This window comes from Lupinus angustifolius, chromosome LG08 (assembly GCF_001865875.1).
Source record: "Lupinus angustifolius cultivar Tanjil chromosome LG08, LupAngTanjil_v1.0, whole genome shotgun sequence".
Lineage (NCBI taxonomy): Eukaryota > Viridiplantae > Streptophyta > Magnoliopsida > Fabales > Fabaceae > Lupinus > Lupinus angustifolius.
Genome location: NC_032016.1, coordinates 2,141,715 through 2,160,196, shown reverse-complemented (window position 1 = coordinate 2,160,196; position 18,482 = coordinate 2,141,715). Strand labels below are relative to the sequence as shown.

The 18,482-nt window shown below is 32.1% G+C and overlaps 2 protein-coding genes across 2 annotated transcripts; one reads left to right on the top strand and one right to left on the bottom strand.

Moving 5' to 3' along the window:
• LOC109353807 (proline-rich receptor-like protein kinase PERK8) lies at nucleotides 694–5,546 on the top strand. Its single transcript, XM_019596169.1, has 8 exons — nucleotides 694–1,660; nucleotides 2,399–2,809; nucleotides 3,178–3,264; nucleotides 3,552–3,622; nucleotides 3,950–4,026; nucleotides 4,557–4,704; nucleotides 4,798–4,959; nucleotides 5,050–5,546. The coding sequence occupies exons 1-8, from the start codon at nucleotides 694–696 to the stop codon at nucleotides 5,293–5,295; spliced, it is 2,169 nt and encodes a 722-aa protein (XP_019451714.1). The 3' UTR covers nucleotides 5,296–5,546.
• Nucleotides 5,861–10,470, bottom strand: LOC109353806 (protein GAMETE EXPRESSED 3). Its single transcript, XM_019596168.1, has 10 exons — nucleotides 10,335–10,470; nucleotides 10,002–10,189; nucleotides 8,865–9,194; nucleotides 8,425–8,671; nucleotides 7,995–8,279; nucleotides 7,630–7,716; nucleotides 7,253–7,285; nucleotides 6,610–6,669; nucleotides 6,397–6,539; nucleotides 5,861–6,268 (listed from the first exon to the last, which is right to left on the bottom strand). The coding sequence occupies exons 1-10, from the start codon at nucleotides 10,411–10,413 to the stop codon at nucleotides 5,861–5,863; spliced, it is 1,860 nt and encodes a 619-aa protein (XP_019451713.1). The 5' UTR covers nucleotides 10,414–10,470.

The window sequence follows — 18,482 nt, the reverse complement described above, 5'->3', positions numbered from 1 at the left end:
CTTAGAAATAAATAAAAAAAGTCAAAATAAAAAAATCAAACCGTTAATAATTGATTTTCTCAATTTCCATTTGAAATTAGAAATAACTTTTTCCTATTGCAAGTGCATGTGAGTGAAGAAGTGAAATATAGTGTGCATTTGAAGAAGAAATCGTTTTCAGAGTCGTCTCCACGTTCTTTTTTGCATATCTGGTGCTGAATGTGTCATTGTTGCAATATTCCTAAAAATAACTCAAACAACTTCTACAAACAATTACTATCTATTCATAATTTTGCTAAAGATTTCATTTTTATAGTTTTTGAGATCTGGGTATGCTGCATTTTGTTCTTAACTTTGATTTCTAAAGTTGTTAAGGGTATTAACAAATCTGGGTCATTGTGGGTTTTGATATCTGAGTTGGGTTTCTTTTCCCATTGTGAATTTTGCATTTACTCTAGTATTTTCAGTTGATCATAAAGGTTTGAACTTTACTTAAAGTAGTTTGTAGGTATTGACTTTTTTATTTTGCCCAATTTTTTTGTGAATTGGGTTTTGGAGTTGAAGATTTTATGTTAATTTTATTGAGTTTAATGTTTGATATTGAAAAAGATTGGAAATTTGAGAGTTACTAGTTTAGGAAAGTAGTGGTGGAAGAAGTGTTTTAGTTAGTGAAATTTTTGTTGTTTTGAGTGAAGATTTTGATAAAATTTGATTATGGATTCAACTTCTCTTTCTCCAAATGTTTCATTACCAATTTCTTCAACAAATTCTTTAACTCCACCACCATCTTCTCAGCCTAGTGAAACCTCTAATTCTTCATCTCCACCTCCTTCAACTTCTCAGGATGTGCCTGCAGCACCTCCTCCATCCCCTCCTCTTTCTCCTCCTCCACCATCAACTACGCCGCCCCCGCCGCCGACAATTTCACCTCCTCCTCCACCACCTGATTCTCCACCACCAGCTGTAACAGCATCACCACCCCCACCACAGGCAGCTACCACTGCCCCTCCTCCATCTCAGAATTTGTCCCCTCCTCCACCAGTGGTGGTTGCAGCCCCTCCTCCTAAAGCTCAGAACTTGTCCCCTCCTCCACCATTGGTAGCTTCTGCACCTCCTCCTCAACCCTCAAATCCACCTCCTCCTCAACCAATTTCACCCTCCCCCCCTCCTCCTCCTCCTGCCAAGGTGGCAAGTCCACCAACCACCCATTCTCCTCCTCCTCCTCCCCGTCATGGAAAGCCGCCGAAAGCATCCCATTCGCCTCCTTCGCAGGCAACCCCTCCATCTGTTTCTCAACCCCCTCCTCCCCCTGGTGCTCCTCCTCCATCCACATTGCCATTGGCAACCCCTCCTTCGGTCGCACCACCTACGGCTTCTTTGCCCGGTCCTGCGCCTAATAAGACAGTGGCCGGGGGTCCAACTGTAGCTCTACCCTCTATTCCAACTGAGAAACCCACTGCTAAACCAACTAATGGGAATGGCATGGATGTTGTATCCACATCTTCGAATTCGGGAGGGATGAATACCGGAGTTAATGCAGCTGTTGGTGTTGTAGTTGGGTTTTTTGTCCTCAGCCTTATTGTTATGGCTGTATGGTTTGTAAAGAGAAAGAAGAGGAAGGGAACAGGATCGAAAAACGGTTTTCCTATTGATTCTCCATTGACCTCTTCTCACAATTCAGGTATTGCACTGTGTATTGACAACCTGTTGGTATATATGCTCTTCTAGTTTATTGCATTTTGTTTTGGTTGTTAGCCTTGATTATTTGTTATTAAGATAAACATAGTAGGATCTACGAAGCTCTCCATTGAGCTGAATTGTAGATAATCTTGGAACATAAGGGATTCTAGTTGCTAAGTACTTTCAAATTTCGATAATGAATCAGAGATATCCCCATGTTCTGGTCGCTAAGTATTAGCAAAGAAACAAAAAAACCCGGGATGCTTCTTTACTTATAATCAGAACTCAGAAGTCTAATATAGTAATATCATTGTATCAATCACTTATCATTAAACATCACATTTCTTTCCAGTCACACGGGTGCCATTTATTTGATCTTGCACGTCTCTAATTGAAAAATTGTTAGACATAAGTTACTGCTTGATTTGTTCCGGGAAATATGATCAATCTGTTAGCAACGATTAAATGGCTATTGTGCTTGGATACGGTGTCCAGTGTCCTTTTACCCTGAAGAAAAAATATCTACTTTTCAGTCTCAGTGGTGTCATTGGTGTCTTTATTTTCAGCATATTTGATGAGTTTTAGCTAATTAAGACAACCGAGTTTGATAGTTCTCATTACAATTTGTTCTGTTCCGAAAACTTGTCGGATGTTTGTTGCATTATGTTTATAGCTTCATTTATAATTTTGTATATGGCTTCTAGAATAATTTCTTTTAAACATTGATGTTCTCTTCTAGGTACCTTATTCCTGAGGCCACAGTCTTCAGCTAACTTTGCAGTTACTGCCTCTAGTAATGATTATGTGTATCCACAATCAGAGTTCAGTGGAGCAGGTAGTTCAAGGTCATCGTTCACATATGAAGAACTTAGTGAAGCTACAAATGGGTTTTCGGCACAAAATATGTTGGGAGAAGGTGGATTTGGTTGTGTGTATAAAGGTTTGCTCATAGATGGAAGAGAAGTGGCTGTGAAACAACTCAAAATCGGTGGTGGGCAAGGAGAACGGGAATTCCAAGCAGAAGTTGAGATTATTAGCCGTGTACATCATCGCCACCTAGTTTCCTTGGTGGGTTACTGTATATCCGATCATCAAAGACTGCTTGTCTACGATTTTCTTCCCAATGATACTCTTCATTTCCATCTTCATGGTAAGATATATATCACTGTAAAAAAGCTAATATATGTTTAATATCTCATTTTGGTAAACTGATGAAAAAAGTATAGTTTATGAAGTTCATTTGTTAGCTTGATGACGAATGATATTGAGCCCCGGTTTCTTATTGTTTTTTATATATAAGAGGTGAACTTCAAGAACTACATATTAATATTGTCTTTACACGATCTGGTAGTAAAAATCGTAAAAAATAATTACAATCTATTATTCCATATGATATATACTAACGAAATAAAATATAATAAATACAAGTTCATCTAGTTAATATCAAAATTCTCAAACACATATTTTCTCGTCCAAATTTTGTTGTAAAACTTGACATTTGAATTCAAAATTTTACAGGTAAAAACAGACCTGTTCTGGATTGGCCTACCAGAGTCAAGATTGCTGCTGGTGCAGCTCGTGGAATAGCTTACCTACACGAAGACTGTAAGTTACGTCTTTTTTCCGAAGTTTCCTGAAATGTATAGTTTTCCACAGAAGATAAGACATTTCATTGCACTACTATTGATATATATATATATATATATATCTTATGTTTGGTGGCATTCTTTTAAAATATGTACCTTTTTAACTTAGGGTTAGTTGCAAATTTAAAATCACTCTTCTTTATGCTTGTTGTTTAGGCCTTTACAGTATATTATTTTCCGTATCTTCCTCACCCATGTTTTTTTGTTCAGCTCCTCTTTCTTATTTCTTTTAAATTAACTTATCAGGCCATCCACGCATTATTCATCGAGACATTAAGTCATCAAACATCCTTCTTGATCAAAATTTTGAAGCTCAAGTAAGTTGCTTTTGTAATCTGTACACTCTGATGCAGAATACTTCTAAATTTTATTTTCATTTGAATGGTTTGACATAACTGCTAATTGCATTATGGCAATATTATTATTGGAAATAGCGCGTTTTCGCTCATTGGGTAAAGTTGTATACATCTACCCTCCCGAAATCTTGCTAGGTGTAAACCTCGTGCATTGAGTCATCATTTTCAATAAGAAGGCCTGTTTATTTTATTAACGCTTCATTGCCTGCTTTGGGCAAAATTGGCGTCTCCAACTTTATCTATTGTTTTTTCTAATGTGAATTTTATTTTGGGATGTTTGACAAACAGGTTTCAGATTTTGGGCTAGCAAAATTGGCGTTGGATACAAATACACATGTATCCACACGTGTAATGGGAACCTTTGGGTATGTTACTCCTGGGTTTTTAGCCTCAGTCACATACTTTAGTGTTTATTGATAGCATACTATTATTAACCCTCGATCATGAGGACATGGGTTTAAATCCTTGAAACACTCTCTCCGCTTATAGGGATAAGGCTGCATATATTTACCCTCCCCAGATTTATTAACTGGAAGTCTCGTGCATTGGACTGCCCTTTTATTATCAGTTTATTATGCATTGTTATCTATATTTCTGAAGGATTAATAATTATTAGTTCGTAAGTTAAGTCGGGCAAGCACTGGAAGTAGAGATTTGTGTGCTGATTATCATAATCTGATGGTTAGCTCAAATTTGCTAGGAACTTTTTTTTATCTGACCTAATGTTATATATCTCAGCTTGTATCTTATATATGCACAAATCATTTATTGCTCCGTGGTCTATTATGCCTTGTTTTTAAGGTCCTTTTCAAGATATGCAGCTTAAAACCATCCAGATATTGAAACTATTCTTCTTCTGAGTATATGTAATGGACATAATGGTCTGTCTTTCCAGGTACATGGCACCAGAATACGCAACAACTGGGAAATTGACCGAAAAATCTGATGTATATTCATTTGGGGTTGTGCTTTTGGAGCTAATTGTTGGTCGGAAGCCTGTAGATGCTTCTCAGCCAATTGGTGATGAGAGCTTGGTCGAATGGGTGAGTAAGTAGGAGCTTATGTTAGAGATTCTTTTGTTTTGGCAAGGGAAGGGAATAGAGTCCCGATAAAAATTGCTTATTTTTATTTTCCAGGCTCGGCCTCTGTTGAGCGAAGCACACGAAACTGAGGACTTCGAGAATTTGGTAGATCCAAGACTGGAGAATAACTACAATAGAAATGAAATGTTTCAGATGATTGAGGCTGCTGCAGCCTGTGTGCGTCACTCTGCAGTAAAGAGGCCAAAGATGAGCAAGGTAAAAATTCGTCCTCTTGATTTAGAATATACTCGTTAAGATTATGACAATATTAACTATGCATGCTTTGATATGAATGCCACATCCCAGGTAGTGAGAGCTTTCGATTCCTTAGATGAATTTCCAGATCTGAATAATGGAGTGAAACCCGGGCAGAGTTCGGTGTTTGATCCGGCGCAGCAATCTGCACAAATGAGAATGTTTAGGAGGATGGCTTTTGGTAGCCATGATAGTTCAACTTTATTTAATGAGACTCAGAGCAGTTGGAGGAGTAGAGAGCAAGAGGACTCAACAATTATGTACTCCCAAAACAGATCGAGGCCTTGGAACCTTTGAGATAACTCCAAGGCTTCTATAAGTGAACAGAGATCACCTATCCTATGCAGTGTCTCATTCCTCGTCCCGAGCCAATCAGAATGCTATTTTTTGTCACCTTTTGTTTCTGAAAATTTTCTGCTTGCTATGGTCCTCTTCATATTCTTTGTAATTTAGGGTATTGTTAACTGGAATTTATCAATGTAATAATTGTTGAAATAATACTATTGTGTAACATTCCAAAAATTATGTGTTACAAGTTAATTTTTGTACTTATTGTCATGACCCATGTATATAAGAGTGCATAACTTTATATTAGAATTTTATTTTAAGATAAAATAAGTATAATAATAAAATTTAAGAGTGAGGATCCATTTACTATACGAGTAAGTTTTTTCACATCCTGATCATCAATTTTATGGACATCTAATGATTTAGATCTACATACTGATTGAAATCGTTGGAATTCCCTAAAATTGATAGCTATGATGAGAAAATGGATCCCTCCTCATAATTTAATACTAAATTGTATCATATTGTAATAGAATTGTATCATTATTATATGCTAGAATATTATTTGAGATATTTAGATATCACTACTTGAACTATCCTCCACCATTGGTTTTTTTCCTTTGGCCTTAGTTGATAAGTCCATGCCTTCAACCATTCTAATCTCTTCTTCAATGCTGCTCTCACTAGAACATGTATCACTCACTGTGTGGAAGATTGCTACACTTTCATTTGCATCCTTAAATGAGTATCTTTTTGCTTTTGTTTTTCCCTTATGTAAAGGAAGCAATGATTTTGATTGAGAGTGAGTTTTGTCTCTGCCTAAACTATACATACTTGAGAGCTTTCTTTCTATGCATTCTCTTTCTCTTACTATATCCCCCAACTTTTCAAAAACTTCATTGCCCACTTCTTCCTTTGAAGCCTTTTGTTCAAGTTCTGTGATTGTCCTATCAAAAGCTTTCTTTCTATGCCGAAGCGAGCGCTGAAATGTTCATTAGGAAATTAACATGGCCGATGATTTCAGGTGCATTTTTATAAAAGTAATACAAATGAAATAAGTAGTGTAAGGAATTGTAGAAGAAGAACTAGCAAAAAGGATTTAGAGCTTACTCTCTTATCAAGGAAACTTCCAATGCCTTGAGCTTGAAGCTTCTTTTTTGTCCAGAATGTAAAGCAAAATCTTACAAGTGCAGCAAGAACCACTAAAAGAGTAGACTCAAAGAGTAGAAACAATAATATAGCTCTTTCATTTCCTACAAAAATATGCATTTAATTGTAACAAAATGCCAAATTTTGTTGTTAATTTACAGTGTTGATCATCACCTGTATATATGTTGACATGCACAGTCCTTGCTTGAGAGCAGCTTGATGTAAGCCTCTGATCTATGAAGTGATTACAAATAATTTAGGCAGCAGAAAACCACATTTTAGCCAAGAGTTGATATCATATACAACTTGAACTACTAAAGTCCATATAATGACTCCATCCATCGTTTCAAATTGCGGACTACATCGATGTGACTGCAATATTGTGGTTGTGGGGTCACTGCAATTAAATCATATTGCAATTGCAATGCCGTACAATCACAAAGATATTTGCATAACACAATACAACAGGTTGCATCGAATTCAAATATATTTATTGAGATAAAAATATTCACATTGACACATCTGTAATGCAATACCACAATCTAGTAATCACAATCCTAAAATGGGACACCTTATTGAAGAGACTCCCAAAATCACAATACTGCAGTTGTGAGTTGATATTAAAACAATGACTAGTATAAATAAATATAGGCAAAATGAGAGTCTTAGAAGAAGTGCAAGAGCTACAAGGAAATATACTTGAACAATAGTTGGCTTTGATCAATGTACAACAGATGAATAACAAGATGCAATTGTAAATTTCAGTTTAATTGTAGTTGCGGTTAAGAAATAGATTAAGGTTAAAATAGATGCATACCTATAGTACGACATTGCAGTGGGTTTCCAGTATCTACATTGAATATCAAAAACAAGTTGTCATTGCTTTCAAACAAGTAAAATGGTGTTACAGTGCACGAGACTTCTACCTAGTAGAATCTAAAAAGAGTAAACGTATGCAACATTATTCTCACAAACTGAAAATGTTGTTTTCAGGATTTGAACCCATCACCTTCAGGTTAAAAGGCAAGCAGCATTATCATTGCATCGAGGCTCACCCTCAATTGCATTCAAACAAGTACACTATGAAATTGTAAATTTGACTAGAATAAAAATCTTTGAAATGCAATGGGCCAATGTCATAAATTCAGTGTTCTTGAAAGAAGAATATGATTAGTTAAGAGAGTAGACTCTTACTTGAGGCAACAAGGAAAGCAACAATAATCTCCTCATCCACTACAAATTTACTCAGATCACTCTTGGATAATGAAGTTAAAAATTGACCTATTTCAAGTAATCATTCAGAAAATTAGATCATTTTTTACTAAAAGTCAATAATAATGAGAAGAGAATAATGTATCTCCTCATATTATGAGATAATTTATTTCTCTAGTCAGTAAAAATGTGACATGTATTTTATTTTATTTATTTTTAAAAATATTTTTATAGAAAATGATGAAACACGACACATATCATGATTTCATTGGTAGGAGGAGATAACTTATCTCCTTATACCAGGAGATACTCCATTCTCTATTGAGAAATGGACTAAGAAAACATACCTGTATAACTTTCAAACCAATACATTGACCCAGTTGCAGGAACCAACATTGTAAATAATGCAGCTTTTGGTCTAATTGCTGAAACAATGGTGTAATCACTAATACTATGGCTAACTTTTCCTTCCATATCTATCTGTGAATAATAGATTGCAAAGCCAGAGCAATCTAGGAAAGGACTAACTTGAACCACAGAGTTTTCAGTATTTCTATTTGAGAATTTCTTAAGAACTCCATTTGGTGAAAATGAGTATAGGAATCCATCCAACGAACCAATAGACACCCATCCTGTTACATCAAACGAGACTGTTTTCTGGATTTGAACTTGTGACACATCGATTTACGTAAATAATGGATATATAAAGGGAATCATGTTAAGAGTGAGATTATGGAACCTAAAGATTATAAAACTTTTGAAAGAGAGAAAACTAACCATTAGTGTCCACTACAGGAGCAGAATCTGCTTTGCTCAATGGCCCTATGCTTCTCTGCCAAAGGATATTACCTGAAAATGCATCTAGAGCCAGAACAAGAGTCCTCACTGGAATAGTTATGTATACATGACCATTATTTCCTGGGGTGATTGAAAAAACTTTATCTAATGAACTCAAATCTTGTATCCATCTAAATTCGTGATTACGAATCGATAAACAATATAATTCTCCTTCTGTATTTGAGATCTGCAAGTAATAAAAATGTATACAAATTCTATGAGGTCATGTACAATTATGATTCAAATTGTAGACTGCAATATTGTATCGTAATTGTCGTGTGACGCTGAATCACAATAATGTTGTTGTATCGGCCATAGCATAATCACATCGAATTCAAAGTAACAATAATTGCAGTAAATCAATGATCAGTAAACCTTACATATATGCTAGCCTCACATTGATCAAGCATTGGTACTGATGCAAAGTAACAATCTGTAAGATTTTTCTTGCATCCTTGACGGTAGCTATAATGATAAAGCACAGGTCCTACACTCCAACGCAAGCTTCCATTATACCTATATGCAAAGAGTCCTCTATTCTTCATATTGATGAACACTGTTGAGCTTAATGTGCTTACTGATACCCCAATAATTACAATCTCTCTATTTTCACCATGTTCCGGACCAAAGAAAATTTCGGCCACGGGCTCAGAGGTTTGTGTGCTTCCAAAATTAATCATTAGTATTCTGTTTTCAGCTACCAAGTATATCTGCAAATTCCATACAAGGAAAAAATTAATAACAATTGGACATTTTGTTTAGTCTTATTAGGTAGTCTTTTATATCAATACAAAAAACACTGTTTACATGGCTAACAGAAATCTGTGAAGAAAGGCTACTTTAAGATGTCAGCACCTTATTTGGTTCAAAGATGTAAGATATTGTTTCAATTGCTGACCACATCACGTTTCGACCACAATATTACAGTTGTAGTGATTGCTACAATATTGCAGTTGCTGTGATTGTTGCAATATTGCGGTTGCAGGACCGTTGCAACCGCACCACTCTGTAATTGCAGTGTGACCGAATGACAACGATGCAGTTGCAATGGTTTCAATTACAATAACTACAACTATAACAGCAATGACGACTACCATTGTAATTTAAAAGATTGATCTAGGATGCCCATTATTCTATCCAAACTATATTTTGGGAATTCCATGACACATAAAGTATGGGATGTGCAAACTGAACAAAGAATAAGAAACCCACTTGTTATTATGCTGAACAATTTTCCAATATTCAACCAAAAATGTGGATTTTAATAACTTAAATATCATATTAGCATAAATTCTAGATAATTGAAAGATTAAGGTAAATAATTCTAATGCATTATTAGTGCTGCAAACAAGAAAATCCCTTGTTGACAAATATGACACTCAATATCCACTAGTTACTTTGGACTCTGAATAATACAAATTAACCTAAGAAGAAAAATTCATCATATCAAAACTGTTACAAAATGTATCTCTTTCATAGATAATATAATCATTTACCACAAGCAATGGTGCACTCACCTTGCCATAGCCTCCATGAACAGGAGCCATACTAAGATTGCATTGATAGTCTAAATGTAACGACCAAGCAATGGTACCATTGTTTTCAAAAGCGAAGAAGTTGTTACCAGAACAACCATATATTCTCCCATCTTCTCCAATAAGAGGTTTCGAAAGTTTTCGCGAAACACCACGTGGCATGTCCTCGCCTAAAAGAAACAAACAAACCACTCATTAAATTATCGACCAGTGTTTTAAATTGCATTCAACCACCGCAACTTAAAACAATGTTGTCGACTTATCTATATATATGTCATTGTCATGCATGAAATCAGAGAGAGATATTGAACGTACTTTTATGATAGGCAGAGATATAAGGCAGTTTGGGAAGCAATAACAAAACATGGAGAAAGAGTAATTGTGTAACTGTCATTGAAATATCGAAAGTGGAGAGTAAGAGAAACAATGTTGTTTTGTTTTGATGTTTATAAAAGAAAATAGTGAAGTTTGAAGTAGTAATGGTTGAATAAGAAGAAAGAAAGATTAAAAAAGTGAGAGTGAAAGAACAGTTTTGGTAGGGAAATAGGGAGTATAACCGTTTAAAGATTATATACTTTGTTTGAAAATAGAGAGTGCATATGATCTTGACTTATTGTCCCATTGTTGTTTTTAAGTGAAGGTATCCTCATCAATGGTAAAGGAACTACTCCTTTATTTATTAACTAGTAGGATATTCGTGCGAATAAGGACATTCTTTCATTCGCACGAGTGATAATGTATTATGCATAAATATAATTAAAAATAACAACGTAATTTAATAATAAAAATATGATGAAGAGTTACCTCATAAAAGATGATTTCGGCGTATTTTATTGTTGATGTAAAATTGTTAAGAAGGGTTACCTCGACAACTAATTTTGTTAGAAAATAATAAGTATTTATTTCTGATAAAGTCAGTAAGATAATATATGGTGCAAGTTAAATGTGCATTTTGAAAATTTTAAACTGACAATAAAAACATAGTAAGACTTTATTTTTATTCTTCAATCACTTTTTCTTCTAGCATAGTGTCATACATAGCATTTGTCATATTTAATAATTATTTTTTTTTACATTGCATAATTAGCCTTTTTCCAAAGGAGCATATTATAAAACCTGAGTAATTATTTTGAAGATATCTTTGTACAAATATCCTTTATTAAACCACTATTTTTAGTATAGCTACACAACTATTTATCTTTTACTTCATACATAGGCTTTTTAATTTTTTTATATTTTCAAAAGTTAATGTAAGAGTGATACACATTTTTTAGAGCTTGAGAGTGTTATGATAGACTTATATGTTTTGTACAAAGTGCACAATTTTTAAGTTTTATTTTCAAAATAATAACTAAAATTAAATCCATTGAAATAGTTGTGATAGATATATGTATTTTCTTCAATTTGCACACCTTTTTAAATTTTATTTCAAAATAATAATAAAAAATATGTTCATAACAATTTTCATATATAAAACATTGATATACATTACACCCTAAAAATATTTATTAAAATCCCTACCAACCATGTTTTGCTTAAAACAAAAACATTTATGACTTGAACATGAACAGTTGAAATCAGTAACGTTACATTGACTTCTTACTCACGAGATTACATGGAAGAAGGAAAAATTTGATCTTGTAATCGATTTCAATATTCTCACTAAATCATAAAAAAATACATTTGCAATTAATAGACAACGCAAATCTTATTTAAGAATATATATCTCATTAGGTAGGGAAGTACATAGATAGGAAAAGAGAAAAGCATAAGAAAAAAATATAATTTAGATTTTAGTTTTTTTTTTTTTTTGCTTATTGGAACAATTACATAGTTCAAGTATCTCAATTGACTCATACAAAAAAATCTTATACTTGGCAAAGTTTTTCATTTGGAAAGTCATATTTCCTTAATGGACAATCCCAATTTCGAATTATGATTTTCCGAATGACATAAAGGACATAAAAAGCTGACTTGTAAGGATTGTTAAAAAAGTAAATTGTCATTAAAAATAAGTCCATTGAAGCAGTTGTGATAGCTAGATATATCTATTTTCTTTAATGTGCACACTTTTTTTCATTTTTCTAAAATAATAATAAAAAATACATTCGTAACAACTTTCATATAAAAACATTGATATACGTTAAACCAAAAAATATTGATTAAAATTTCTATCAACCATGTTTCATTTAAAACATAACCACGTAAAACTTGAACACAAACAATTGAGATCACTAATATTACTCTCACTTCTTACTCACATGAGACTGAATGGATGAAGAAAAACTATGATCTCGTAAACCATTTCAATATTCTCACTAAATCATAAACAAATAAATAAACATGAAAATTAATTATAAAACTTCACCTCAAATCATTAAAATGAAAATACTAATCTCATAATGGTTGAACCCTTCAATCTAAATTATTATTCTAGCACACTCTAAATTAGTAAGTACAATCATTCTTTGTATCTTATTTTAACCACTGTGTTCAAAGCCAATAACAAAAATTAATTTCTTTTGTCATACAAAAAATCATTCAAGTCCTATCAACTTATTCAATCTACTATATTTTCACGTATTTTATTTGTTTATTAGTAATTGGCCATTTGCGATTAATAGAAAACACAAATCTTGTTTTAAAATATGTAAGTTTGATTAGGTAGGGAAATACATAGATAAGAGAAGAGAAAAGCATAAGAAAAAGAATATAATCATAGCATTTACATTTAATTAAAATTTGTTTGTTAGAATAATTACATAGTCTAAGTATCTCAATTGACTTAAACAAAAATAAATTATACTTTCAAAGTTTTTCGTTATGCCCCAAGAATATCCATTAAAATCTCTATCAACTATGTTTTGTTTAAAATATAAGTACTTTTAATTTGAACACATATAATTGAGATTAGTAATATTACACTGACTTCTTTCTTACATGAGATTGAATATAATGAAAGAAGAAAAAATGTGATCTTATAAATCATTTCAATATTCTGAATAAATCATAAACAACTATATAAATATAAAAATATAAAACTTCACTACAAATCATTAAAATGAAAATATTAATCTCATAAATTAATTTTTTTGTCACATAAAAATCATCCAAACCCCTCATAATACACTGAGAGTTGCATCCCATCTTTGTCACTAATACGTCACTTATTTATCAATTGAATGTGCATGAATGTTAAATTAAAAATCAACATAAACAAATAAGAAAGAAAAATCACATCACCCAATTTAATCTCTTTCTTTCCATTGATTGTTTGATTTATTATTAATTGAACATTTGAAATTAATAGACAACTGAAATCTTGTTTTAAAAATATGTATATGTGATTAGGTAGGGAAGTACATTGATAGAAGAAGAGAAAGACAAAAGAAAAAGAATATAATCTTAGCATTTATATTTATTAAAAAATTGCTTATTAGAACAATTACATAGTCCAAGTATCTCAATTGACTTATGCAAAAATAAATCTTATAGTTGATAAAGTTTTTCATTTGGAAAGTCATATGTCCTTAATATACATTTTCAATTTTAAATTATAATTTTCCCAATGATATGAAGGATATGGAAAGCTGACTTGTAAGGATTGTGAAAAAAAGTCAATTGTTATTAAAAATAAATCAATTTAAATAGTTATGAGAGATATATCTATTTTCTTCATTGTGCATTTTTTTTTACATTTTCCCCAAAATAATAATAAAAAATAAATTCACAACAACTTTCATATATAAAATATTGATATACATTACACCCCAAAAATATTCATTAAAATCTCTATCAACTATGTCTTATTTAAAACATAAGCACTTATGACTTAAACACAAACAAATGAGATCAATATCATTACATTAACCTCTTACTAACATGAGATTGAATGGAAGAATAAAAATGTGATTTTATAAACTATTTCAATATTCTCACTAAATCATAAACAACTAAATAAACACCGAAAGTATAAAACTTCACCACAGGTTATTAAAATGAAAATACTAATCTCATAATGGTTGAACCTTTGAATCTGAATTATCATTCCAAACACACTCTAAATTAGTAAGTACGATAATTCTTGTATTTTTGTGTCTTATTTTAACCACTGCGTTCAAAGGCAACAAAAAAAAGAATTTATTTTCTCATATAAAAAATGATCCAAGTCTTACCTTTCCTAATACATTGAGAGCTATATCCCAACTTTATCAATTAACTTTAATCACTATGTCATAATTGAAGTTTAACAACGCTTATTTTAGATGTATAACAATACTTTCATGTGCTTTCTGTTTGACCATAGTAGTATATTGTCATGATTAACAACGCTTCTCAAATGTTGTTGTCTTGAATATATATCACAACGCATCATACGAAAAGCGCTGTCATATAGTGTATAAATACAACAATGCATCGTCCACAAAATGTTGTCATATAGGTCTTATATAAACATCGCATTTTATAGGTATTATTAACAACGCTTATTGTTGCGCTGTTGTAGTTCATACATATAACAACGTATTAACAGAAAAACGTTGTTGTATTATTTATAAATATTATCAAACAACACCTTAATACAACAACGCAACACACACATAGCATTGTTGTATTAAGAATATACAACAACGCTATCTATAAAAAAACATTGTTATATTTGTCCTTTACAACAACGCATGTCAGAGATTCCCCTAGAATTCGCTGTTGATTTGTATAAATTAATACCTGCATATATTTATTAGCAGAACATACATTCTCAACATCACAAATATTTATACATTCTGAACAACATAGACACATTAATACAAGCCAAAAGTTTATTTTATTAACATCAATACAATACAAACTACAAATAATGAATATCATGGCAATTATGTTTTGATAGAATACATAATTACAAATAAAAAATTACACAAATTACAAAGAAACAAAATTATACGAATTACAAACAATCAGAATTAAGTTATGATTATACCAAGACTACTTGCATCTACCTTTTCCTTTTCTTTGATTGTTTTTAGCTTGTAAGGTCATCCTTGTTTGGAGGAACATAGTGACTTATCCAAAGCCCTTCATCATGATCATCTCTTGTATATAAATCATTATCCGTAGTTGGTTCGCTCTCACGCGACTGATTTTCCCAAAAAAAGAGGATCATCTTCATCAATATCTTCATATTCTTGGTCATCAATATTATTGATGATTATTTTGTTCGTTAAAAGAACAATAGACCATTTCATATCAGTTGAATCACTAACATAAAATACTTGTTGAGTTTGTGATGCTAGAATAAATGACTCATCTTTATATCCTGATCTATTAAGTGAAAGTGCAAGTGTCAGTGTTGCACTATTAAATTGCCTATATTTTGATGAAGACAATGATTCATTCAAAGCTTTAAGATGACTCAACAAATCAACATGTCATGGGCTCAAGGATCTCATATATAGACTAAGTCTTACAAGAGTCATTTTTAGAGTCATAGATACGTGTCTTAGATATTGAGTCTAGGTTAGGTAAACGTAGGTGCAATTTTCACAAGTCTTAAAAATAATCAAATTATTTACATGAGATATGTCATCTAGATTATTATATGGTCATGCATTAATCATACATGTTATGTGTGCATCATAGGCATAATATATTAGTAAAACATGTATAGTTGATAAACATAACATATAGGTAGTTTACCATTTTATCATTTAACTGAAAAATATGTCAGTTAATCGATTAAGGAATGAGTTAATCGATTAACGTGAAATCAATTTTAACAGATAACTGAAAAACTGAATTCATTTATTCTCAACAAGCCGTTAGTCGATTAAAAGGGAACTTAATCGATTAACTGAGTTTCAGAAAGCTTTTCTATATATACTGTGTTTTAAGGTCTTACACCACACATCATATATTCATTTTAGAATCGTTAAGTTACATATTTTCCGTGCTCATTTGTGTCATTTTAGGCAGAGAGAAATGCATAGTGAGAGATAGTATCATGGTTAGGATTTAATTGTGATATAATTGCATGTGATTAATGTGTTAACATTTGCTATCTTCTTTTGCATGATTCTTGCATTTCTTTAGATGAATTCTAGGATAGAAATTCTTTATTTTAGCACATTAATTAACTCATACGTATTCATGTTTACTTGTAAGTCTTGTATAAGGTTTTTAGCTGAGATTTAATTGTGATATTTTGAGCTACATTGCGCTTGATAATACTCTGTTTTTTTGTTGTAACAAGGGAAACCATCTCTTGTTGTCGTACCACCAAAGAGACTCAGTGAGTCTTCACCAAGACTTAGAGGTCTCGAGTTTAGAATGTTTCTTGGCTGGGGCTAGATTGTAAGAAAGGTTTTCTTAGGCGGTTATGTGAGTCAAACCAAGAAATTGGGTTCTTAGATTCAAGAAGGGAGCATATAAGTTTGTGTATTGGAAGTGTGCATATAAAAATACATTCGTTTCAATATCAGTGAAGAAAATCTCCCGAGATCAGAATGGGAGGCATGAATGTAGTTTGTAAGTGAACCCGCAAATTAATCGGGATAAAATTTCTTGTTGAAGGCTCTTTCTATCCTTAATCTCTTTAATTTCATGTTGTAATAATTGTCTAATTTTAGCTGATAATTTTGGATACTGTAAAATTGTCATATTGAGTTTAATTCTGTTCAAGTATTTTTGCTTTATATGTATATGATTATCGGTGAGTGGCTGAACAATAAGCCACTTCACAACTTGCTTTTTTATGTGAGTTAATCGATTAAGACAAAGTGTTAATCGATTAACTGGGGCTTTTTCTAAAATAGGGCTTCCGTACAAAAAGCGGTAATTGGTAACATTAACTAGGTGTGTTCTTTCCACTGATACCTAACATTAAGATCAATCTGAATGAACCCTAACTCATCAACTTAGAATCCATTGTTGTTATCAACCACATACAATAAAAAATTAGCATCCGAAACATTGTGTAATCCAATTCCCATATTCATTCAATCACTCCAAAGTATTACATGTTCGTATATATTGGGTGTCTATCTTTTGCACTTGATTAGTCTTTCAGTTGAGTTTGTCATTCGTGGTAATGATTAGTTGGTTTTTTATGTCTGATTTAAATTGAACTTTGACCATATATGTTATTTTTAATAAATTTTTTAAAAAAGACACATCATATTGTTCTTTATACTATTGTTGTGTTATTTTTAAATTACTTGCTATATGATCCATGTTACTAAGTGTGTTTCTCACTCTAATTATATTATTTCAGAAAATTGATACATGTATAGTTGATACCTGTAAAATTGTAATAATGAATACAACAAACATTACCTAAGATTTTCCAATACTATATGTCTACAAAAGATATACATTGATTGATGATATTGGAGAAGATTTGAAAATGGCAATAAACTAATGATGTAAAAATCGTACCATACAGGCCGATTCAACTGGAAAATTGGAGAACCAGACCCTTAAGTGGTACGGTACAGATGTTAAACCGGCCAAATATCAAAACCGGTCAAAACTAGTGAATCAGCCGATATTTGACTAAATTGGCCGGTTTATACACATATTTTTTTTTTTAAAAAAACTTAAAAACTCATTACAAAGTGACTCATCTTTCCAACCATTCTTCAACACTTCAAGACACATGCTTCCAATGCATACTTAGATTACACATTTTGGTTCATAACATTCGTGTGTAATCTTAGTGACATTTGTGTAATCTTAGAATTCTATCTCAAGATAGAATTTAGTGCAAAAATATAATCTCAATATGAGACAACTTTGACTCATTGGTGCTAATATTAAAACTCCAAGTTTATTTGTTTTGTAAAGTGAGTTGTGAATTTGAGTCATTTATTTATATTTTGCGGTTGTTAAGTGATACTTTTGGATTGATATATGTTTTGTAATTTAGAGTTTGGATTTGTTAAAGACTTAAAGTTGTTTGTTTATATGAATGTCGATTATAAATTTGAGCTACCTATTTGAAATTTTTTTTGTTATAGGTTTATATATATATATATAAATATAAGCATGTATGTCTGATTTAACCGGCATGTGATTTAATTACTGAACCATCGGTTGAACCACTATACCACTATACGAGTACCCTCGCCGGTTTGATAACCGGTATGGTTTTAACAACACTGCAATAAACAATGAAACTTATGTGCAATTGTTATGAATTTTTATTTCCATATATATATTTCATAGAAAGAAACATTTAATACCAAAATAGTATTTCATTTAACAAAAAATTGCATACATGTAGGAAGATTTTTTTGATCGGCAATTGTTAGTATGTTAGTTGTTAATATGTTAATATTTTGTTGTGGGTGTGAGACTCTACCCTCAACCTCCTACACCCTGCCATCAACCACCCTTATAACTCTCATTTTTTGTTGATGGTGGGACTCGAACCGACAACCTCCTACACTCCATTTCTTATGACCACCCTCT